The sequence below is a fragment of the Oncorhynchus gorbuscha genome, linkage group LG11 (genome assembly GCF_021184085.1).
Source record: "Oncorhynchus gorbuscha isolate QuinsamMale2020 ecotype Even-year linkage group LG11, OgorEven_v1.0, whole genome shotgun sequence".
Taxonomy (NCBI): domain Eukaryota; kingdom Metazoa; phylum Chordata; class Actinopteri; order Salmoniformes; family Salmonidae; genus Oncorhynchus; species Oncorhynchus gorbuscha.
The window spans coordinates 754011-771436 of NC_060183.1; the positions used below are offsets into that span (position 1 = coordinate 754011).

Below are 17426 nucleotides of genomic sequence, written 5' to 3' on the forward strand. Positions count from 1 at the left end.
GGCACAGGCAGGGAGCCCAGCCAACAGCGAATTGCAGTAATCCAGACGGGAGATGACAAGTGCCTGGATTAGGACCTGCGCCGCTTCCTGTGTGAGGCAGGGTCGTACTCTGCGGATGTTGTAGAGCATGAACCTACAGGAACGGGCCACCGCCTTGATGTTGGTTGAGAACGACAGGGTGTTGTCCAGGATCACACCAAGGTTCTTAGCGCTCTGGGAGGAGGACACAATGGAGTTGTCAACCGTGATGGCGAGATCATGGAACGGGCAGTCCTTCCCCGGGAGGAAGAGCAGCTCCGTCTTGCCGAGGTTCAGCTTGAGGTGGTGATCCGTCATCCACACTGATATGTCTGCCAGACATGCAGAGATGCGATTCGCCACCTGGTCATCAGAAGGGGGAAAGGAGAAGATTAGTTGTGTGTCGTCTGCATAGCAATGATAGGAGAGACCATGTGAGGTTATGACAGAGCCAAGTGACTTGGTGTATAGCGAGAATAGGAGAGGGCCTAGAACAGAGCCCTGGGGGACACCAGTGGTGAGAGCGCGTGGTGAGGAGACAGATTCTCGCCACGCCACCTTGTAGGAGCGACCTGTCAGGTAGGACGCAATCCAAGCGTGGGCCGCGCCGGAGATGCCCAACTCGGAGAGGGTGGAGAGGAGGATCTGATGGTTCACAGTATCGAAGGCAGCCGATAGATCTAGAAGGATGAGAGCAGAGGAGAGAGAGTTAGCTTTAGCAGTGCGGAGCGCCTCCGTGATACAGAGGAGAGCAGTCTCAGTTGAATGACTAGTCTTGAAACCTGACTGATTTGGATCAAGAAGGTCATTCAGAGAGAGATAGCGGGAGAGCTGGCCAAGGACGGCACGTTCAAGAGTTTTGGAGAGAAAAGAAAGAAGGGATACTGGTCTGTAATTGTTGACATCGGAGGGATCGAGTGTAGGTTTTTTCAGAAGGGGTGCAACTCTCGCTCTCTTGAAGACGGAAGGGACGTAGCCAGCGGTCAGTGATGAGTTGATGAGCGAGGTGAGGTAAGGGAGAAGGTCTCCGGAAATGGTCTGGAGAAGAGAGGAGGGGATAGGGTCAAGTGGGCAGGTTGTTGGGCGGCCGGCCGTCACAAGACGCGAGATTTCATCTGGAGAGAGAGGGGAGAAAGAGGTCAGAGCACAGGGTAGGGCAGTGTGAGCAGAACCAGCGGTGTCGTTTGACTTAGCAAACGAGGATCGGATGTCGTCGACCTTCTTTTCAAAATGGTTGACGAAGTCATCTGCAGAGAGGGAGGAGGGGGGGAGGATTCAGGAGGGAGGAGAAGGTGGCAAAGAGCTCCCTAGGGTTAGAGGCAGATACTTGGAATTTAGCGTGGTAGAAAGTGGCTTTAGCAGCAGAGACAGAGGAGGAAAATGTAGAGAGGAGGGAGTGAAAGGATGCCAGGTCCGCAGGGAGGCGAGTTTTCCTTCATTTCCGCTCGGCTGCCCGGAGGCCTGTTCTGTGAGCTCGCAATGAGTCATCGAGCCACGGAGCGGGAGGGGAGGACCGAGCCGGCCTGGAGGATAGGGGACATAGAGAGTCAAAGGATGCAGAGAGGGAGGAGAGGAGGGTTGAGGAGGCAGAATCAGGAGATAGGTTGGAGAAGGTTTGAGCGGAGGGAAGAGATGATAGGATGGAAGAGGAGAGAGTAGCGGGGGAGAGAGAGCGAAGGTTGGGACGGCGCGATACCATCCGAGTAGGGGCAGTGTGGGAGGTGTTGGATGAGAGCGAGAGGGAAAAGGATACAAGGTAGTGGTCGGAGACTTGGAGGGGAGTTGCAATGAGGTTAGTGGAAGAACAGCATCTAGTAAAGATGAGGTCGAGCGTATTGCCTGCCTTGTGAGTAGGGGGGAAGGTGAGAGGGTGAGGTCAAAAGAGGAGAGGAGTGGAAAGAAGGAGGCAGAGAGGAATGAGTCAAAGGTAGACGTGGGGAGGTTAAAGTCGCCCAGAACTGTGAGAGGTGAGCCGTCCTCAGGAAAGGAGCTTATCAAGGCATCAAGCTCATTGATGAACTCTCCGAGGGAACCTGGAGGGCGATAAATGATAAGGATGTTAAGCTTGACAGGGCTGGTAACTGTGACAGCATGGAATTCAAAGGAGGCGATAGACAGATGGGTAAGGGGAGAAAGAGAGAATGACCACTTGGGAGAGATGAGGATCCCGGTGCCACCACCCCGCTGACCAGAAGCTCTCGGGGTGTGCGAGAACACGTGGGCGGACGAAGAGAGAGCAGTAGGAGTAGCAGTGTTGTCTGTGGTGATCCATGTTTCCGTCAGTGCCAAGAAGTCGAGGGACTGGAGGGAGGCATAGGCTGAGATGAACTCTGCCTTGTTGACCGCAGATCGGCAGTTCCAGAGGCTACCGGAGACCTGGAACTCCACGTGGGTCGTGCGCGCTGGGACCACCAGATTAGGGTGGCCGCGGCCATGCGGTGTGGAGCGTTTGTATGGTCTGTGCAGAGAGGAGAGAACAGGGATAAACAGACACATAGTTGACAGGCTACAGAAGAGGCTACGCTAATGCAAAGGAGATTGGAATGACAAGTGGACTACACGTCTCGAATGTTCAGAAAGTTAAGCTACGTAGCAGGAATCTTATTGACTAAAATGATTAAAATGATACAGTACTGCTGAAGTAGGCTAGCTGGCAGTGGGTGCGTTGTTGACACTACACTAATCAAGTTGTTCCGTTGAGTGTAATAGTTTCTACAGTGCTGCTATTCTGGGGCTAGCTGGCTAGCTAGTAGTGTTGTTTACGTTACGTTGCGTTAAAAGAACGACAATAGCTGGCTAGCTAACCTAGAAAATTGCTCTAGACTACACAATTATCTTTGATACAAAGACGGCTATGTAGCTAGCTATGATCAAACAAATCAAACCGTTGTACTGTAATGAAATGAAATGAAAATGTGATACTACCTGTGAATGCGACCGGGTTGTTGAGTTCTATTCAGAAGACGTTGGCTAGCGTTGGCTAGCTGTTGGCTAGCTAGCAGAGTCTCCTACGTTAAGGACGACAAATAGCTGGCTAGCTAACCTCGGTAAATTAAGATAATCACTCTAAGACTACACACTCTAAACCTAAACAACACAATTATCTTGGAACGAAGATACGAAGACAGCAAAGACAGCTATGTAGCTAGCTAACACTACACTAATCAAGTCGTTCAGTTGAGTGTAATAGTTTTCCCAGTGCAGCTAATCAGTGGACGTTAGCTAGCTGGCTAGTGAAGACTACGTTAGGACGGCGAAATACGATAATTACGCAATTATCTTTGATACAAAGACGGCTATGTAGCTAGCTGAGAAGAAATTGCTAAGATTAGACAAATCAAACCGTTGTGCTATAATGAAATATAATGAAATGTAAAAAGTTATACTACCTGCGGGAGCGAAGCGCCGATGCGACCACTCGCTCCAAACCGGAACCGGAACCGGTTGGTGCTTAAAGGTAGTGAGGGAGATAAGTGTTTCCAGTTTCCAGTTTCAGAGATTTTTGTAGTTCGTTCCAGTCATTGGCAGCAGAGAACTGGATGGAGAGGCGGCCAAAGAAAGAATTGGTTTTGGGGGTGACTAGAGAGATATACCTGCTGGAGCGTGTGCTACAGGTGGGAGATGCTATGGTGACCAGCGAGCTGAGATAGGGGGGGACTTTACCTAGCAGGGTCTTGTAGATGACATGGAGCCAGTGGGTTTGGCGACGAGTATTAAGCGAGGGCCAGCCAACGAGAGCGTACAGGTCGCAATGGTGGGTAGTATATGGGGCTTTGGTGACAAAACGGATTGCACTGTGATAGACTGCATCCAATTTGTTGAGTAAGGTATTGGAGGCTATTTTGTAAATGACATCGCCAAAGTCGAGGATTGGTAGGATGGTCAGTTTTACAAGGGTATGTTTGGCAGCATGAGTGAAGGATGCTTTGTTGCGAAATAGGAAGCCAATTCTAGATTTAACTTTGGATTAGAGATGTGTGATATGGGTCTGGAAGGAGAGTTTACAGTCTAACCAGACACCTAGGTATTTGTAGTTGTCCACGTATTCTAAGTCAGAGCCATCCAGAGTAGTGATGTTGGACAGGCGGGTAGGTGCAGTTAGAGATCGGTTGAAGAGCATGCATTTAGTTTTACTTGTATTTAAGAGCAATTGGAGGCCACGGAAGGAGAGTTGTATGGCATTGAAGCTTGCCTGGAGGGTTGTTAACACAGTGTCCAAAGAAGGGCCAGAAGTATACAGAATGGTGTTGTCTGCGTAGAGGTGGATCAGAGACTCACCAGCAGCAAGAGCGACCTCATTGATGTATACAGAGAAGAGAGTCGGTCCAAGAATTGAACCCTGTGGCACCCCCATAGAGACTGCCAGAGGTCCGGACAGCAGACCCGCAGACTGACAGCTCCTTGCAGACTGACAGCTCCGTGCAGACTGGCAGCTCCGTGCAGACTGGCAGCTCCGTGCAGACTGGCAGCTCCTTGCAGACTGGCAGCTCCTTGCAGACTGGCAGCTCTGGCTGCTTCATGCAGACTGACAGCTCTGGCTGCTCCATGCAGACTGACAGCTCTGGCTGCTCCATGCAGACTGACAGCTCTGGCTGCTCCATGCAGACCGACAGCTCTGGCTGCGCTGAACAGGCAGGAGACTCCAGCAGCGCTGTAGAGGAGGAAGGCTCTGGCTGCGCTGAACAGGCGGGAGACTCTGGCAGCGCAGGAGAGGAGAAAGGCTCCGGCAGCGCTGGAGAGGCGAGGCGCACTGTAGGCCTGATGCATGGTGCTGGCACTGGTGGTACTGAACCAAGGACATGCACAGGAAGCCTGGTGCGGGGAGCTGTTACCGGAGGGCTGGGGTGTGAAGGTGGTACTGAATAGACCGGACCGTGCAGGCGCACTGGAGCTCTTGAGCACCGAGCCCGTCCAACCTTACCTGGTTGAATGCTCTCGGTCGCCCTGCCAGTGCGGCGAGGTGGAATAGGCTAGTGGGCTATGCAGGCGAACCGGAGACACCGAGCGCAAGGCTGGTGCCATGTAAGCCGGCCCAATGAGACGCACTGGGGACCAGATGCGTAGAGCCGGCTTCATGGCATTTGGCTCGACGCTCAATCTAGCCCGGCCGATACACGGAGCTGGAATATACCGCACCGGGCTATGCACCCGCACTGGAGGCACAGTGCGCACCACAGCATAACACGGTGCCTGCCCGGTCTCTCTAGCCCCCCAGTAAGCACAGGGAGTTTGCGCAGGTCTCCTACCTGGCATAGCCATACTCCCTGTGAGCCCCCCCCCAATAACTTTTTGGGGCTGACTCTCAGGCTTCCATCCTCGTCGCCGTGCTTGCTTCGCCAACTCCATTCTCCGATAACCTTCCTCGCACTGCTCCATCGAATCCCAGGTGGGCACCGACACTCTCCCTGGGTCAACCGCCCACCTGTCTATCTCCTCCCAGGAAGTATAGTCCATACTGTCCTCCTCTTTGGGCTGCTCCTGTTTCCTCTTCTCCTGTTGCACCTTTGGGAGGCTACACTCCCCTGGTTTAGCCCAGGGTCCTCTCCCGTCGGATTTCCTCCCATGTCCAGAAATCCTTATTGCGCATCTCCTCTTTGGGCTGCTCCTGCCTGTTGACATGCTGCTTGGTCCGTTTGTGGTGGGTGATTCTGTAACGGTTTTCTAGGTGTGAAGGAGAGTTGGACCAAAATGCAGTGTGTAGATTGCGATCCATGTTTAATGAACAACGTAAACACGAATAAACACAAACACTACAAAACAAAGAACGTAAATAACGAAACGAAAACGAAACAGCCTATACTTGTGTCAACTAACACAGCGACAGGAACAAAGACATTAAGGACAATCACCCACGACAAACTCAAAGAATATGGCTGCCTAAATATGGTTCCCAATCAGAGACAACGATAAACACCTGCCTCTGATTGAGAACCACTCCAGACAGCCATAGACTTTGCTAGATACCCCACTAAACTACAATCCCAATACCAACACTAAAACCCCAAGACAAAACACACCACAATACAAAAACCCCATGCCACACCCTGGCCTGACCCAATCCATGAAGATAAACACAAAATTCTTTGACCAGGGCATGACAGCGGTCCTCATGAGAGACAGTTTCATCATGGCACTTGATGGTTTTGCGACTGCACTTGAAGAAACTTTCCTAGTTCTTGAAATGTTCCATATTGACTGACCGTCATGTCTTAAAGTAATGATGGACTGTTGTTTCTCTTTGCTTATTTGAGTTGTTCTTGCCATATGGACTTGGTCTTTTACCAAATAGGGCTATCTTCTGTATACCACCCCTACCTTGTCAAAACACAACTGATTGGCTCAAACGCATTAAGGATAGAAATTCCACACATTTATTTTTAACAAGGCACACCTGTTAATTGAAATGCATTCCAGGTGACTACCTCATGAAGCTGGTTGAGAGAATGGCAAGATTGTGCAAAGCTTGCTGCAGCTTTAGCTAATTTGGAAAAAACAGTGAAATGCAGTGAAAACCAACATGCTGCAAACTTTCTTAAATGTTTTGTCAGCTGTGCTTGTTTTGTTGACATGTTTAGTTTAGTTTAGTTCACTGCTGCTCCTACGGCACTAATCTGGTGAGAACCTTTGGAGCTCCGCCCAGACAAGGCATATGATTGGTTTGATGTGTTCTGAGGCATCACTGATTTACATCGGGTTCATACCCCTCTTCAGCTGATAGGTTTACACTTCTCCTGGAGAACTACTGTCCTATAGGTTTACACTTCTCCTGGAGAACTACCGTCCTATAGGTTTACACTCCAACCCTGTTCCTGGAGAACTACTGTCCTATAGGTTTACACTCCAACCCTGTTCCTGGATAACTACTGTCCTATAGGTTTACACTCCAACCCTGTTCCTGGATAACTACTGTCCTATAGGTTTACACTCCAACCCTGTTCCTGGATAACTACTGTCCTATAGGTTTACACTCCAACCCTGTTCCTGGAGAACTACTGTCCTATAGGTTTACACTCCAACCCTGTTCCTGGAGAACTACTGTCCTATAGGTTTACACTCCAACCCTGTTCCTGGAGAACTACTGTCCTATAGGTTTACACTCCAACCCTGTTCCTGGAGAACTACTGTCCTATAGGTTTACACTCCAACCCTGTTCCTGGAGAACTACCGTCCTATAGGTTTACACTCCAACCCTGTTCCTGGAGAACTACCATTCAGTAGGTTTTCATCCGAAACCTAATCTATTGCACCCAATCTTCTTTCCCCTCCTCCTCTCTTCTTCCCCTCCTCCTCTCTTCTTTCCCCCCTCCTCTTCTCTTCTTTCCCCTCATCCTCTCTTCTTTCCCTGTTCCTGGAGAACTACCTCTTCTTTCCTATCTCTTTTTCCCCTCCAACCCTGTTTCCCCTCCTGGAGAACCCCCTCCCCTTCTTTCCCCCTATAGGTTTTTCCTCCAACCCTGTTCCTGGAGAACTACCCCTCCTCCTTTCTTATTTCCCTCCTCACTTCTTTCCCCTCCAACCCTGTTCCTGGAGAACTCTGTCCTTTCCCCTCCTTTTCTTATTTCCCTCCTCCAACCCTGTTCCTGGAGAACTACTGTCCTATCTTTACACTCCAACCTCCTGTTCCTGGAGAACTTTCCCCCCTCCTCCTCTTCTTCCCCCTCCTCTGTCCTCCTCTCTTTTTCCCTCCAACCTCTGTTCCTGGAGAACTACCTCCTCCTATAGGTTTACCTCCTCCTCTCTTCTTTCCTGGAGAACTACTTCCCCCTATCTTCTTTCCCCTCCAACCCTGTTCCTGGAGAACTACTGTCTCTTCTTCCCCTTTACTTCTTTCCCCTCCTCTTCTCTTCCTGGAGAACTTTCCCCTCCTCCTCTTCTTTCCCCTCATCCTCTCTTCTTTTCCTCTGGAGAACCCCTACTCTTCTTTCCCCCTCCTATAGGTTCCCCTTCTCTCTTCTTTCCCCTCCTTCTTTCCCCCTTCTTTCCCCCCCTCCTTCTTTCCCCTTTCCTCTCTTCTTTCCCCCTCCTCTCTTCTTTCCCCTCCTCCTTTCTTATTTCCCTCCTCCTCACTTCTTTCCCCCTCCTCCTTTCTTATTTCCCTCCTCTTCTTTCCCCTCCTCCTCTTCTTCCCCCTCCTCCTCTTCTTTCCCCCCTCTAGGTTTTTCTCCCCTCCCTCTTCTTTCCCCTCCTCCTCTCTTCTTTCCCCCTCCCCTTCTTTCCCCCCTCCCCTTCTTTCCCCTCCTCCTCTCTTCTTTCCCCCTCCTCTCTTCTTTCCCCTGCTCCTTTCTTATTTCCCTCCTCACTCTCTTCTTCCCCTCCTCCTCTCTTCTTTCCCTCCTCCTCTCCTTCTTCCCCTCCTCCTCTCCTTCTTCCCCCTCCTCTCTTCTTTCCCTCCTCCTCTCTTCTTTCCCTCCTCCTCTCTTCTTTCCCTCCTCCTCTCCTTCTTCCCCCTCCTCTCTTCTTTCCCTCCTCCTCTCTTCTTTCCCTCCTCCTCTCTTCTTTCCCTCCTCCTCTCCTTCTTCCCCCTCCTCTCTTCTTTCCCTCCTCCTCTCCTTCTTCCCCTCCTCTCTTCTTTCCCTCCTCTCTTCTTTCCCTCCTCCTCTCTTCTTTCCCTCCTCCTCTCCTTCTTCCCCCTCCTCTCTTCTTTCCCTCCTCCTCTCTTCTTTCCCTCCTCCTCTCTTCTTTCCCTCCTCCTCTCCTTCTTCCCCCTCCTCTCTTCTTTCCCTCCTCCTCTCTTCTTTCCCTCCTCCTCTCTTCTTTCCCTCCTCCTCTCCTTCTTCCCCCTCCTCTCTTCTTTCCCTCCTCCTCTCTTCTTTCCCTCCTCCTCTCCTTCTTTCCCTCTTCTTTCCCTCCTCCTCTCTTCTTTCCCTCCTCCTCCTTCTTCCCCCTCCTTCTTCCCCTCCTCCTCTCTTCTTTCCCTTCCTCCCTTCTTCCCCCTCCTCTCTTCTTTCCCTCCTCCTCTCTTCTTTCCCTCCTCCTCTCTTCTTCCCCCTCCTCTCTTCTTTCCCTCCTCCTCTCCTTCTTCCCTCTCCTCTCTTCTTTCCCTCCTCCTCTCTTCTTTCCCTCCTCCTCTCTTCTTTCCCTCTCCTCTCCTTCTTCCCCCTCCTCTCTCTCTTTCCCTCCTCCTCTTCTTTCCCTCCTCCTCTCTTCTTTCCCTCCTCCTCTCCTTCTTCCCCCTCCTCTCTTCTTTCCCTCCTCCTCTCTTCTTTCCCTCCTCCTCTCCTTCTTTCCCCCTCCTCTCTTCTTTCCCTCCTCCTCTCTTCTTCCCCTCCTCCTCTCTTCTTTCCCCTCCTCTCTTCTTTCCCCCTCCTCTCTTCTTTCCCCCTCCTCCCCTTCTTTCCCCCTCCTCCTCTTCTTTCCCTCCTCCTCTCTTCTTTCCCCCTTCTTTCCCCCCCTCCTCCCCTTCTTTCCCCCTCCTCCTCTTCTTCCCCCTGCTCCTTTCTTATTTCCCTCCTCCTCTCTTCTTCCCCTCCTCCTCTCTTCTTTCCCTCCTCCTCTCTTCTTTCCCTCCTCCTCTCTTCTTTCCCCTCCTCCTCTCTTATTTCCCTCCTCTTCTTTCCCCTCCTCCTCTCTTCTTTCCCTCCTCCTCTCTTCTTTCCCTCCTCCTCTCTTCTTTCCCTCCTCCTTTCTTCTTCCCCTCCTCCCCTTTCATTCCCCCTCCTCCTCTTCTTTCCCCTCCTCCTCTCTTCTTTCCCTCCTCCTCTCTCTTTCCCTCCTCCTCTCCTTCTTCCCCCTCCTCTCTTCTTTCCCTCCTCCTCTCTTCTTCCCTCTCTTTCTCCCCCTCCTCTTCTTTCTCCTCCTCCTCTCTTCTTTCCCTCATCCTCTCTTCTTTCCCCCTTCTCCCCCCCCTCCTCCCCTTCTTTCCCCCTCCTCCTCTTCTTCCCCCTGCTCCTTTCTTATTTCCTCCTCCTCTCTTCTTCCCCTCCTCCTCTCTTATTTCCCTCCTCCTCTCTTCTTTCCCTCCTCCTCTCTTCTTTCCCCTCCTCCTCTCTTATTTCCCTCCTCTTCTTTCCCCTCCTCCTTCTTCTTCCCTCCTCCTCTCTTCTTTCCCTCCTCCTCTCTTCTTTCCCCCTCCTCTCTTCTTTCCCCCCTCCTCCCCTTCTTTCCCCCTCCTCCTCTTCTTCCCCCTGCTCCTTTCTTATTTCCCTCCTCCTCTCTTCTTTCCCTCCTCCTCTCTTCTTTCCCCCTCCTCTCTTCTTTCCCCCTCCTCCCCTTCTTTCCCCCTCCTCCTCTTCTTCCCCCTGCTCCTTTCTTATTTCCCTCCTCCTCTCTTCTTCCCCTCCTCCTCTCTTATTTCCCTCCTCCTCTCTTCTTTCCCTCCTCCTCTCTTCTTTCCCCTCCTCCTCTCTTATTTCCCTCCTCTTCTTTCCCCTCCTCCTCTTTCTTTCCCTCCTCCTCTCTTCTTTCCCTCCTCCTCTCTTCTTTCCCCCTTCTCTTCTTTCCCCCCTCCTCCCCTTCTTTCCCCCTCCTCCTCTTCTTCCCCCTGCTCCTTTCTTATTTCCCTCCTCCTCTCTTCTTTCCCCTCCTCTCTTCTTTCCCCCCCTCCTCCCCTTCTTTCCCCCCTCCTCCTCTTCTTCCCCCTCCTCCCCTTTCATTCCCCCCTCCTCTTCTTTCTCCTCCTCCTCTCTTCTTTCCCTCCTCCTCTCTTCTTTCCCTCCTCCTCACTTCTTTCCCTCCTCCCCTCTTCTTTCCCTCCTCCTCTCCTTCTCCCCCTCCTCTCCTTCTTCCCCCTCCTCCCCTTCTTTCCCCCTCTCTTTCCCCCCCTCCTCCCCTTCTTTCCCCCTCCTCTCTTCTTTCCCCTCCTCTTTTTTTCCCTCCACCCTCCCAATCCACCTCTTAATCGTCCTTGTTTTCCCTGTCTGTTGTCCCTCAGCACCTCTCCATGGAAACTATCAGCACCTCTCCATGGCAACCACTCTATCAGGTTAACTGTCAGTTCCATGTGTGATTAATAAATCCCCATGATTATGGAGATGTAGAATATTGCATTCTGGGATCCTTTCTCCAACTTGTCATCTTCCTTTAGGTGTCACTGCCATAAACCCTGACCATTTCTACCATTTCACCTCTTAATGAATCCCAACTTTAAAATAACACCCAAATAATTGTTTTGTTTTACATGAATAACACTCCCTCTCTCTCTCTCCCCCCTCCTCTCTCTCCTCCTATCTCTCTCTCTCTCTCTCTCTCTCTCTCTCCCTCTCCTCTCTCTCTCTCTCTCTCTCTCTCTCTCTCTCTCTCTCTCTCTCTCTCTCTCTCTCTCTCTCTCTCCCCCTCTCTCTCTCTCTCTCCTTTCTCCCCCCCTCTCTCTCTCTCTCTCTCTCTCTCTCTCTCTCTCTCTCTCTCTCTCTCTCTCTCTCTCTCTCTCTCTCTCTCTCCCCCTCTCTCTCTCTCTCTCTCTCTCTCTCTCTCTCTCCCCTCTCTCTCCCCCCCTCTCTTTTTCTCCCCACAGCTCCTGAGGAAGAGGCACATAGGGAACGATATTGTGACCATTGTGTTTCAGGAACCGGGGACTCTGCCCTTCACCCCTAAAAACATCCGCTCACACTTCCAACACGTCTTTGTCATCGTCAAGGTCCACAACCCCTGTACTGAGAACGTCTGCTACAGGTACACACACAACCCCTGTACTGAGAACGTCTGCTACAGGTACACACACAACCCCTGTACTGAGAACGTCTGCTACAGGTACACACACAACCCCTGTACTGAGAACGTCCACTACAGGTACACACACAACCCCTGTACTGAGAACGTCTGCTACAGGTACACACACAACCCCTGTACTGAGAACGTCTGCTACAGGTACACACACAACCCCTGTACTGAGAACGTCTGCTGCAGGTACACACACACACACACACACACACACACACACACACACACACACACACACACACACACACACACACACACACACACACACACACACACACACACACACACACACACACACACACACACACACACACACACACACACACACACACACACACAGGGGAGGATGGCTAACAGCAGATTAAACAGGGGAGGAGGAGGAGGAGGGAGGAAGGAGCAGAGGGGTGGAAGCACATGTAACATACTGTAGGTAACGTCGCCTTAAGATGTCAATTACAGCAACACCACACTTCAGGAAAATATCTTAGTAAACCAAGTAACACATCGACTAAGCTATTCTTAGTAGTAACACCCTCCAGACCGTTCACAAAACTGATGACTCACCCAACGTATAACTCTCTCTGACGATTAGAAGGAACTGAATCTGAGGTTGAGGGACTGCGTCCCAAACGGGGCACTGTTCCCTACATAGTGCCCTACTTTTGACCAAAGACCACAGGGCTCTGGAAAAGTAGTGCACTACTCTATGTAGAGAATACGGTGTCATTAGGGACTGTCCGACAATATTATTCACTCTGTCTGCTAATACTTCTCTGCGTTTTTTTTTTGTGTTTTGAAATGTCATGACTCCACAGTAATGTCTGGAAATCACTAGGAGCCATCATGACTCCACAGTAATGTCTGGAAATCACTAGGAGCCATCATGACTCCACAGTAATGTCTGGAAATCACTAGGAGCCATCATGACTCCACAGTAATGTGGAACTCTCTTTCCTTCTCTCTTTTTCGCTCTCTCTCTCTCTCTCTTTCCTCTCTCTCACTCCCCTCTACAGCGTTGCTGTCTCTCGTTCTAAAGACGTCCCTCTGTTTGGCCCTCCAATCCCCAAGGCAGTGACCTTCCCCAAGTCCGCTGTGTTCCGAGACTTCCTATTGGCCAAGGTCATCAATGGGGAGAACGCCGCCCACAAATCTGAGAAGTTCCGTGCCATGGCAACCAGAACACGCCAGGAGTACCTCCGTGACCTGGCCGAGAACTTCGTGTCCACGGCGACCATGGACTCGGCTGTGAAGTTCAGTTTCATCACACTGGGAGCCAAGAAGAAAGAGAAGGCCAAACCTCGTAAAGACGCTCACCTGTTCTCTGTCGGCGCCATCACCTGGTCCGTCACCGCACGGGACTTTGGCCAATCAGCAGACGTGGACTGTCTCTTGGGCGTGTCCAACGAGTTCATCATTTTAATAGAGGAGCAGTCTAAGAACGTGGTCTTCAACTGTTCCTGTCGTGATGTCATCGGATGGACATCTGGGATTATTAGCATCAAGATCTTCTACGAGAGAGGAGAGTGTGTGCTGTTGTCTGCTCAGGATGGCTGTGAAGAAGATATACGAGAAATGGTGCAGAGACTAGAGGTAATTCATCTGGGTTAGGGTCAGGGGTTAGGGTCAAAGGTCAGGTTAGGATTATTGTTCACTTATCTCTACTATCTCCATGTTTCAGTATGAATGGAGTATCTCACATTTGACCGAAGGTGATTTGGAGAAAGAATTCAGTGATATATGGAATTAATTAGATAAACAAAGAACAATATATGTTCGCTGTCAAGGGTCTGGTCTATTTCCAATTGGCTTTATCAAACCAACAGACATTCTCTGCCAGCCCCCCACCTCTTCACCCCCCTTTAGAGGAAGTCAACCCTTCACATATTAGAAGAAAAGGTCTGTTTGTTCTGCTGGATGTAGTCTCAGCACTTGGCCTCTTGATAAATGTGTTGAAGATGACTATAAAGCAGGATTAGATTGTACCTTCTTACTGTAGGGAACCAGTACCTGTTGTCAACAGTGCGTTTCCTCCCTTGGTGTGTCCTGTTTGAACACCTCCTGTTAGAGCCTTGTGCTTCCTTTCTCCTTCTTTCTATCCTTTTTTCCTCTTTTCTATCGGTCTTCCTTATTAGTTGTTTTCCTCTAGGCCCTTTAGTGTTTTGAGTGTGATCCCTGTGCTTGTAGCTATGTCAACCAAATGACTAACGTACACCTTTACACCAGTCTATTAAGCCTTGTGTGTTTCATGTCAACCCAACATCCCAGATGTAGGCCTTACATGTACAGCTCGCCCGGTCTCTCCTCTCCTGTTCCATCCTTGGTCTCTCCTCTCCTGTTCCATCCTTGGTCTCTCCTCTCCTGTTCCATCCTTGGTCTCTCCTCTCCTGTTCCATCCTTGGTCTCTCTTCTCCTGTTCCATCCTTGGTCTCTCTTCTCCTGTTCCATCCTTGGTCTCTCCTCTCCTGTTCCATCCTTGGTCTCTCCTCTCCTGTTCCATCCTTGGTCTCTCCTCTCCTGTTCCATCCTTGGTCTCTCCTCTCCTGTTCCATCCTTGGTCTCTCCTGTTCCATCCTTGGTCTCTCTTCTCCTGTTCCATCCTTGGTCTCTCCTCTCCTGTTCCATCCTTGGTCTCTCCTCTCCTGTTCCATCCTTGGTCTCTCTCTCCTGTTCCATCCTTGGTCTCTCTTCTCCTGTTCCATCCTTGGTCTCTCTCCTCTCCTGTTCCATCCTTGGTCTCTCTCTCTCCTGTTCCATCCTTGGTCTCTCCTCCTGTTCCATCCTTGGTCTCTCTTCTCCTGTTCCATCCTTGGTCTCTCCTCTCCTGTTCCATCCTTGGTCTCTCTTCTCCTGTTCCATCCTTGGTCTCTCCTCCCTGTTCCATCCTTGGTTCCATCCTGTTCCATCCTTGGTCTCTCCTCTCCTGTTCCATCCTTGGTCTCTCTCCCATCCTTGGTTCCATCCTTGGTCTCTCTTCTCCTGTTCCATCCTTGGTCTCTCCTCTCCTGTTCCATCCTTGGTCTCTCCTCTCCTGTTCCATCCTTGGTCTCTCCTCTCCTGTTCCATCCTTGGTCTCTCTTCTCCTGTTCCATCCTTGGTCTCTCCTGTTCCATCCTTGGTCTCTCCTCTCCTGTTCCATCCTTGGTCTCTCTTCTCCTGTTCCATCCTTGGTCTCTCTTCTCCTGTTCCATCCTTGGTCTCTCTCTCCTGTTCCATCCTTGGTCTCTCATCCTTGGTCTCTCTTCTCCTGTTCCATCCTTGGTCTCCATCCTTGGTCTCTCCTCTCCTGTTCCATCCTTGGTCTCTCTTCTCCTGTTCCATCCTTGGTCTCTCTTCTCCTGTTCCATCCTTGGTCTCTCCTCTCCTGTTCCATCCTTGGTCTCTCCTCTCCTGTTCCATCCTTGATCCTTGGTCTCTCCTCTCCTGTCTCTCTTCTCCTGTTCCATCCTTGGTCTCTCTTCTCCTGTTCCATCCTTGGTCTCTCCTGTTCCATCCTTGGTCTCTCTTCTCCTGTTCCATCCTTGGTCTCTCCTCTCCTGTTCCATCCTTGGTCTCTCTTCTCCTGTTCCATCCTTGGTCTCTCCTCTCCTGTTCCATCCTTGGTCTCTCCTCTCCCTCCATCCTTGGTCTCTCATCCTTGGTCTCTCCTCTCCTGTTCCATCCTTGGTCTCTCTTCTCCTGTTCCATCCTTGGTCTCTCTTCTCCTGTTCCATCCTTGGTCTCTCTTCTCCTGTTCCATCCTTGGTCTCTCCTCTCCTGTTCCATCCTTGGTCTCTCTTCTCCTGTTCCATCCTTGGTCTCTCCTCTCCTGTTCCATCCTTGGTCTCTCCTGTCCTGTTCCATCCTTGGTCTCTCCTCTCCTGTTCCATCCTTGGTCTCTCCTGTTCCATCCTTGGTCTCTCATCCTTGGTCTCTCCTCTCCTGTTCCATCCTTGGTCTCTCTTCTCCTGTTCCATCCTTGGTCTCTCTTCTCCTGTTCCATCCTTGGTCTCTCCTTCTCCTGTTCCATCCTTGGTCTCTCCTCTCCTGTTCCATCCTTGGTCTCTCTTCTCCTGTTCCATCCTTGGTTCCATCCTTGGTCTCTCCTGTTCCATCCTTGGTCTCTCTTCTCCTGTTCCATCCTTGGTCTCTCCTGTTCCATCCTTGGTCTCTCCTCTCCTGTTCCATCCTTGGTCTCTCCTCTCCTGTTCCATCCTTGGTCTCTCCTCTCCTGTTCCATCCTTGGTCTCTCCTCTCCTGTTCCATCCTTGGTCTCTCTTCTCCTGTTCCATCCTTGGTCTCTCCTCTCCTGTTCCATCCTTGGTCTCTCCTCTCCTGTTCCATCCTTGGTCTCTCCTCTCCTGTTCCATCCTTGGTCTCTCCTGTTCTCCTGTTCCATCCTTGGTCTCTCCTCTCCTGTTCCATCCTTGGTCTCTCCTCTCCTGTTCCATCCTTCTCTGTTCCATCCTTGGTCTCTCCTGTTCCATCCTTGGTCTCTCCTCTCCTGTTCCATCCTTGGTCTCTCCTGTTCCATCCTTGGTTCCATCCTTGGTCTCTCCTGTTCCATCCTTGGTCTCTCCTCTCCTGTTCCATCCTTGGTCTCTCATCCTTGGTCTCTCTTCTCCTGTTCCATTCTTGGTCTCTCCTCTCCTGTTCCATCCTTGGTCTCTCTTCTCCTGTTCCATCCTTGGTCTCTCCTGTTCCATCCTTGGTCTCTCTTCTCCTGTTCCATCCTTGGTCTCTCTTCTCTCTCCTGTTCCATCCTTGGTCTCTCTTCTCCTGTTCCATCCTTGGTCTCTCCTCCATCCTTGGTTCCATCCTTGGTCTCTCCTCCATCCTTGGTTCCATCCTTGGTCTCTCCTGTTGTTCCATCCTTGGTCTCTCCTCTCCTGTTCCATCCTTGGTCTCTCCTCTCCTGTTCCATCCTTGGTCTCTCCTCTCCTGTTCCATCCTTGGTCTCTCCTGTTCCATCCTTGGTCTCTCTTCTCCTGTTCCATCCTTGGTCTCTCCTGTTCCATCCTTGGTCTCTCTTCTCCTGTTCCATCCTTGGTCTCTCCTCTCCTGTTCCATCCTTGGTTCTCCTCCTGTTCCATCCTTGGTCTCTCCTCTCCTGTTCCATCCTTGGTCTCTCTTCTCCTGTTCCATCCTTGGTTCCCTGTTCCATCCTTGGTCTCTCCTGTTCCATCCTTGGTCTCTCTTCTCCTGTTCCATCCTTGGTCTCTCCTCTCCTGTTCCATCCTTGGTCTCTCTTCTCCTGTTCCATCCTTGGTCTCTCTTCTCCTGTTCCATCCTTGGTCTCTCCTCTCCTGTTCCATCCTTGGTCTCTCCTCTCCTGTTCCATCCTTGGTCTCTCTTCTCCTGTTCCATCCTTGGTCTCTCTTCTCCTGTTCCATCCTTGGTCTCTCCTCTCCTGTTCCATCCTTGGTCTCTCCTGTTCCATCCTTGGTCTCTGTTCCATCCTTGGTCTCTCCTCTCCTGTTCCATCCTTGGTCTCTCCTCCTTGTTCCATCCTTGGTCTCTCCTGTTCCATCCATCCTTGGTCCCTTGGTTCTCCTCCATCCTGTTCCATCCTTGGTCTCTCCTCCTCCATGTTCCATCCTTGGTCTCTCCCATCCTTGGTCTCTCTTCTCCTGTTCCATCCTTGGTCTCTCTTCTCCTGTTCCATCCTTGGTCTCTCATCCTGTTCCATCCTTGGTCTCTCCTCTCCTGTTCCATCCTTGGTCTCTCTCTCCTGTTCCATCCTTGGTCTCTCTCTCCTGTTCCATCCTTGGTCTCTC

At 51.0% G+C, this 17426-nt stretch overlaps 1 protein-coding gene across 5 annotated transcripts in view; it reads left to right on the top strand.

Annotated features, from left to right (window-relative positions):
• LOC124048028 (signal-induced proliferation-associated 1-like protein 2) overlaps positions 1-17426 on the top strand; it is a 393892-nt gene that overhangs the window by 188660 nt on the left and 187806 nt on the right. For all 5 annotated transcript variants that reach the window (XM_046368394.1, XM_046368390.1, XM_046368391.1 and 2 more), the window contains exons 10-11: positions 11468-11625; positions 12687-13263. In XM_046368394.1, coding sequence (XP_046224350.1) covers positions 11468-11625; positions 12687-13263 — 735 coding nt within the window. The remainder of the gene's footprint in view (positions 1-11467; positions 11626-12686; positions 13264-17426) is intronic.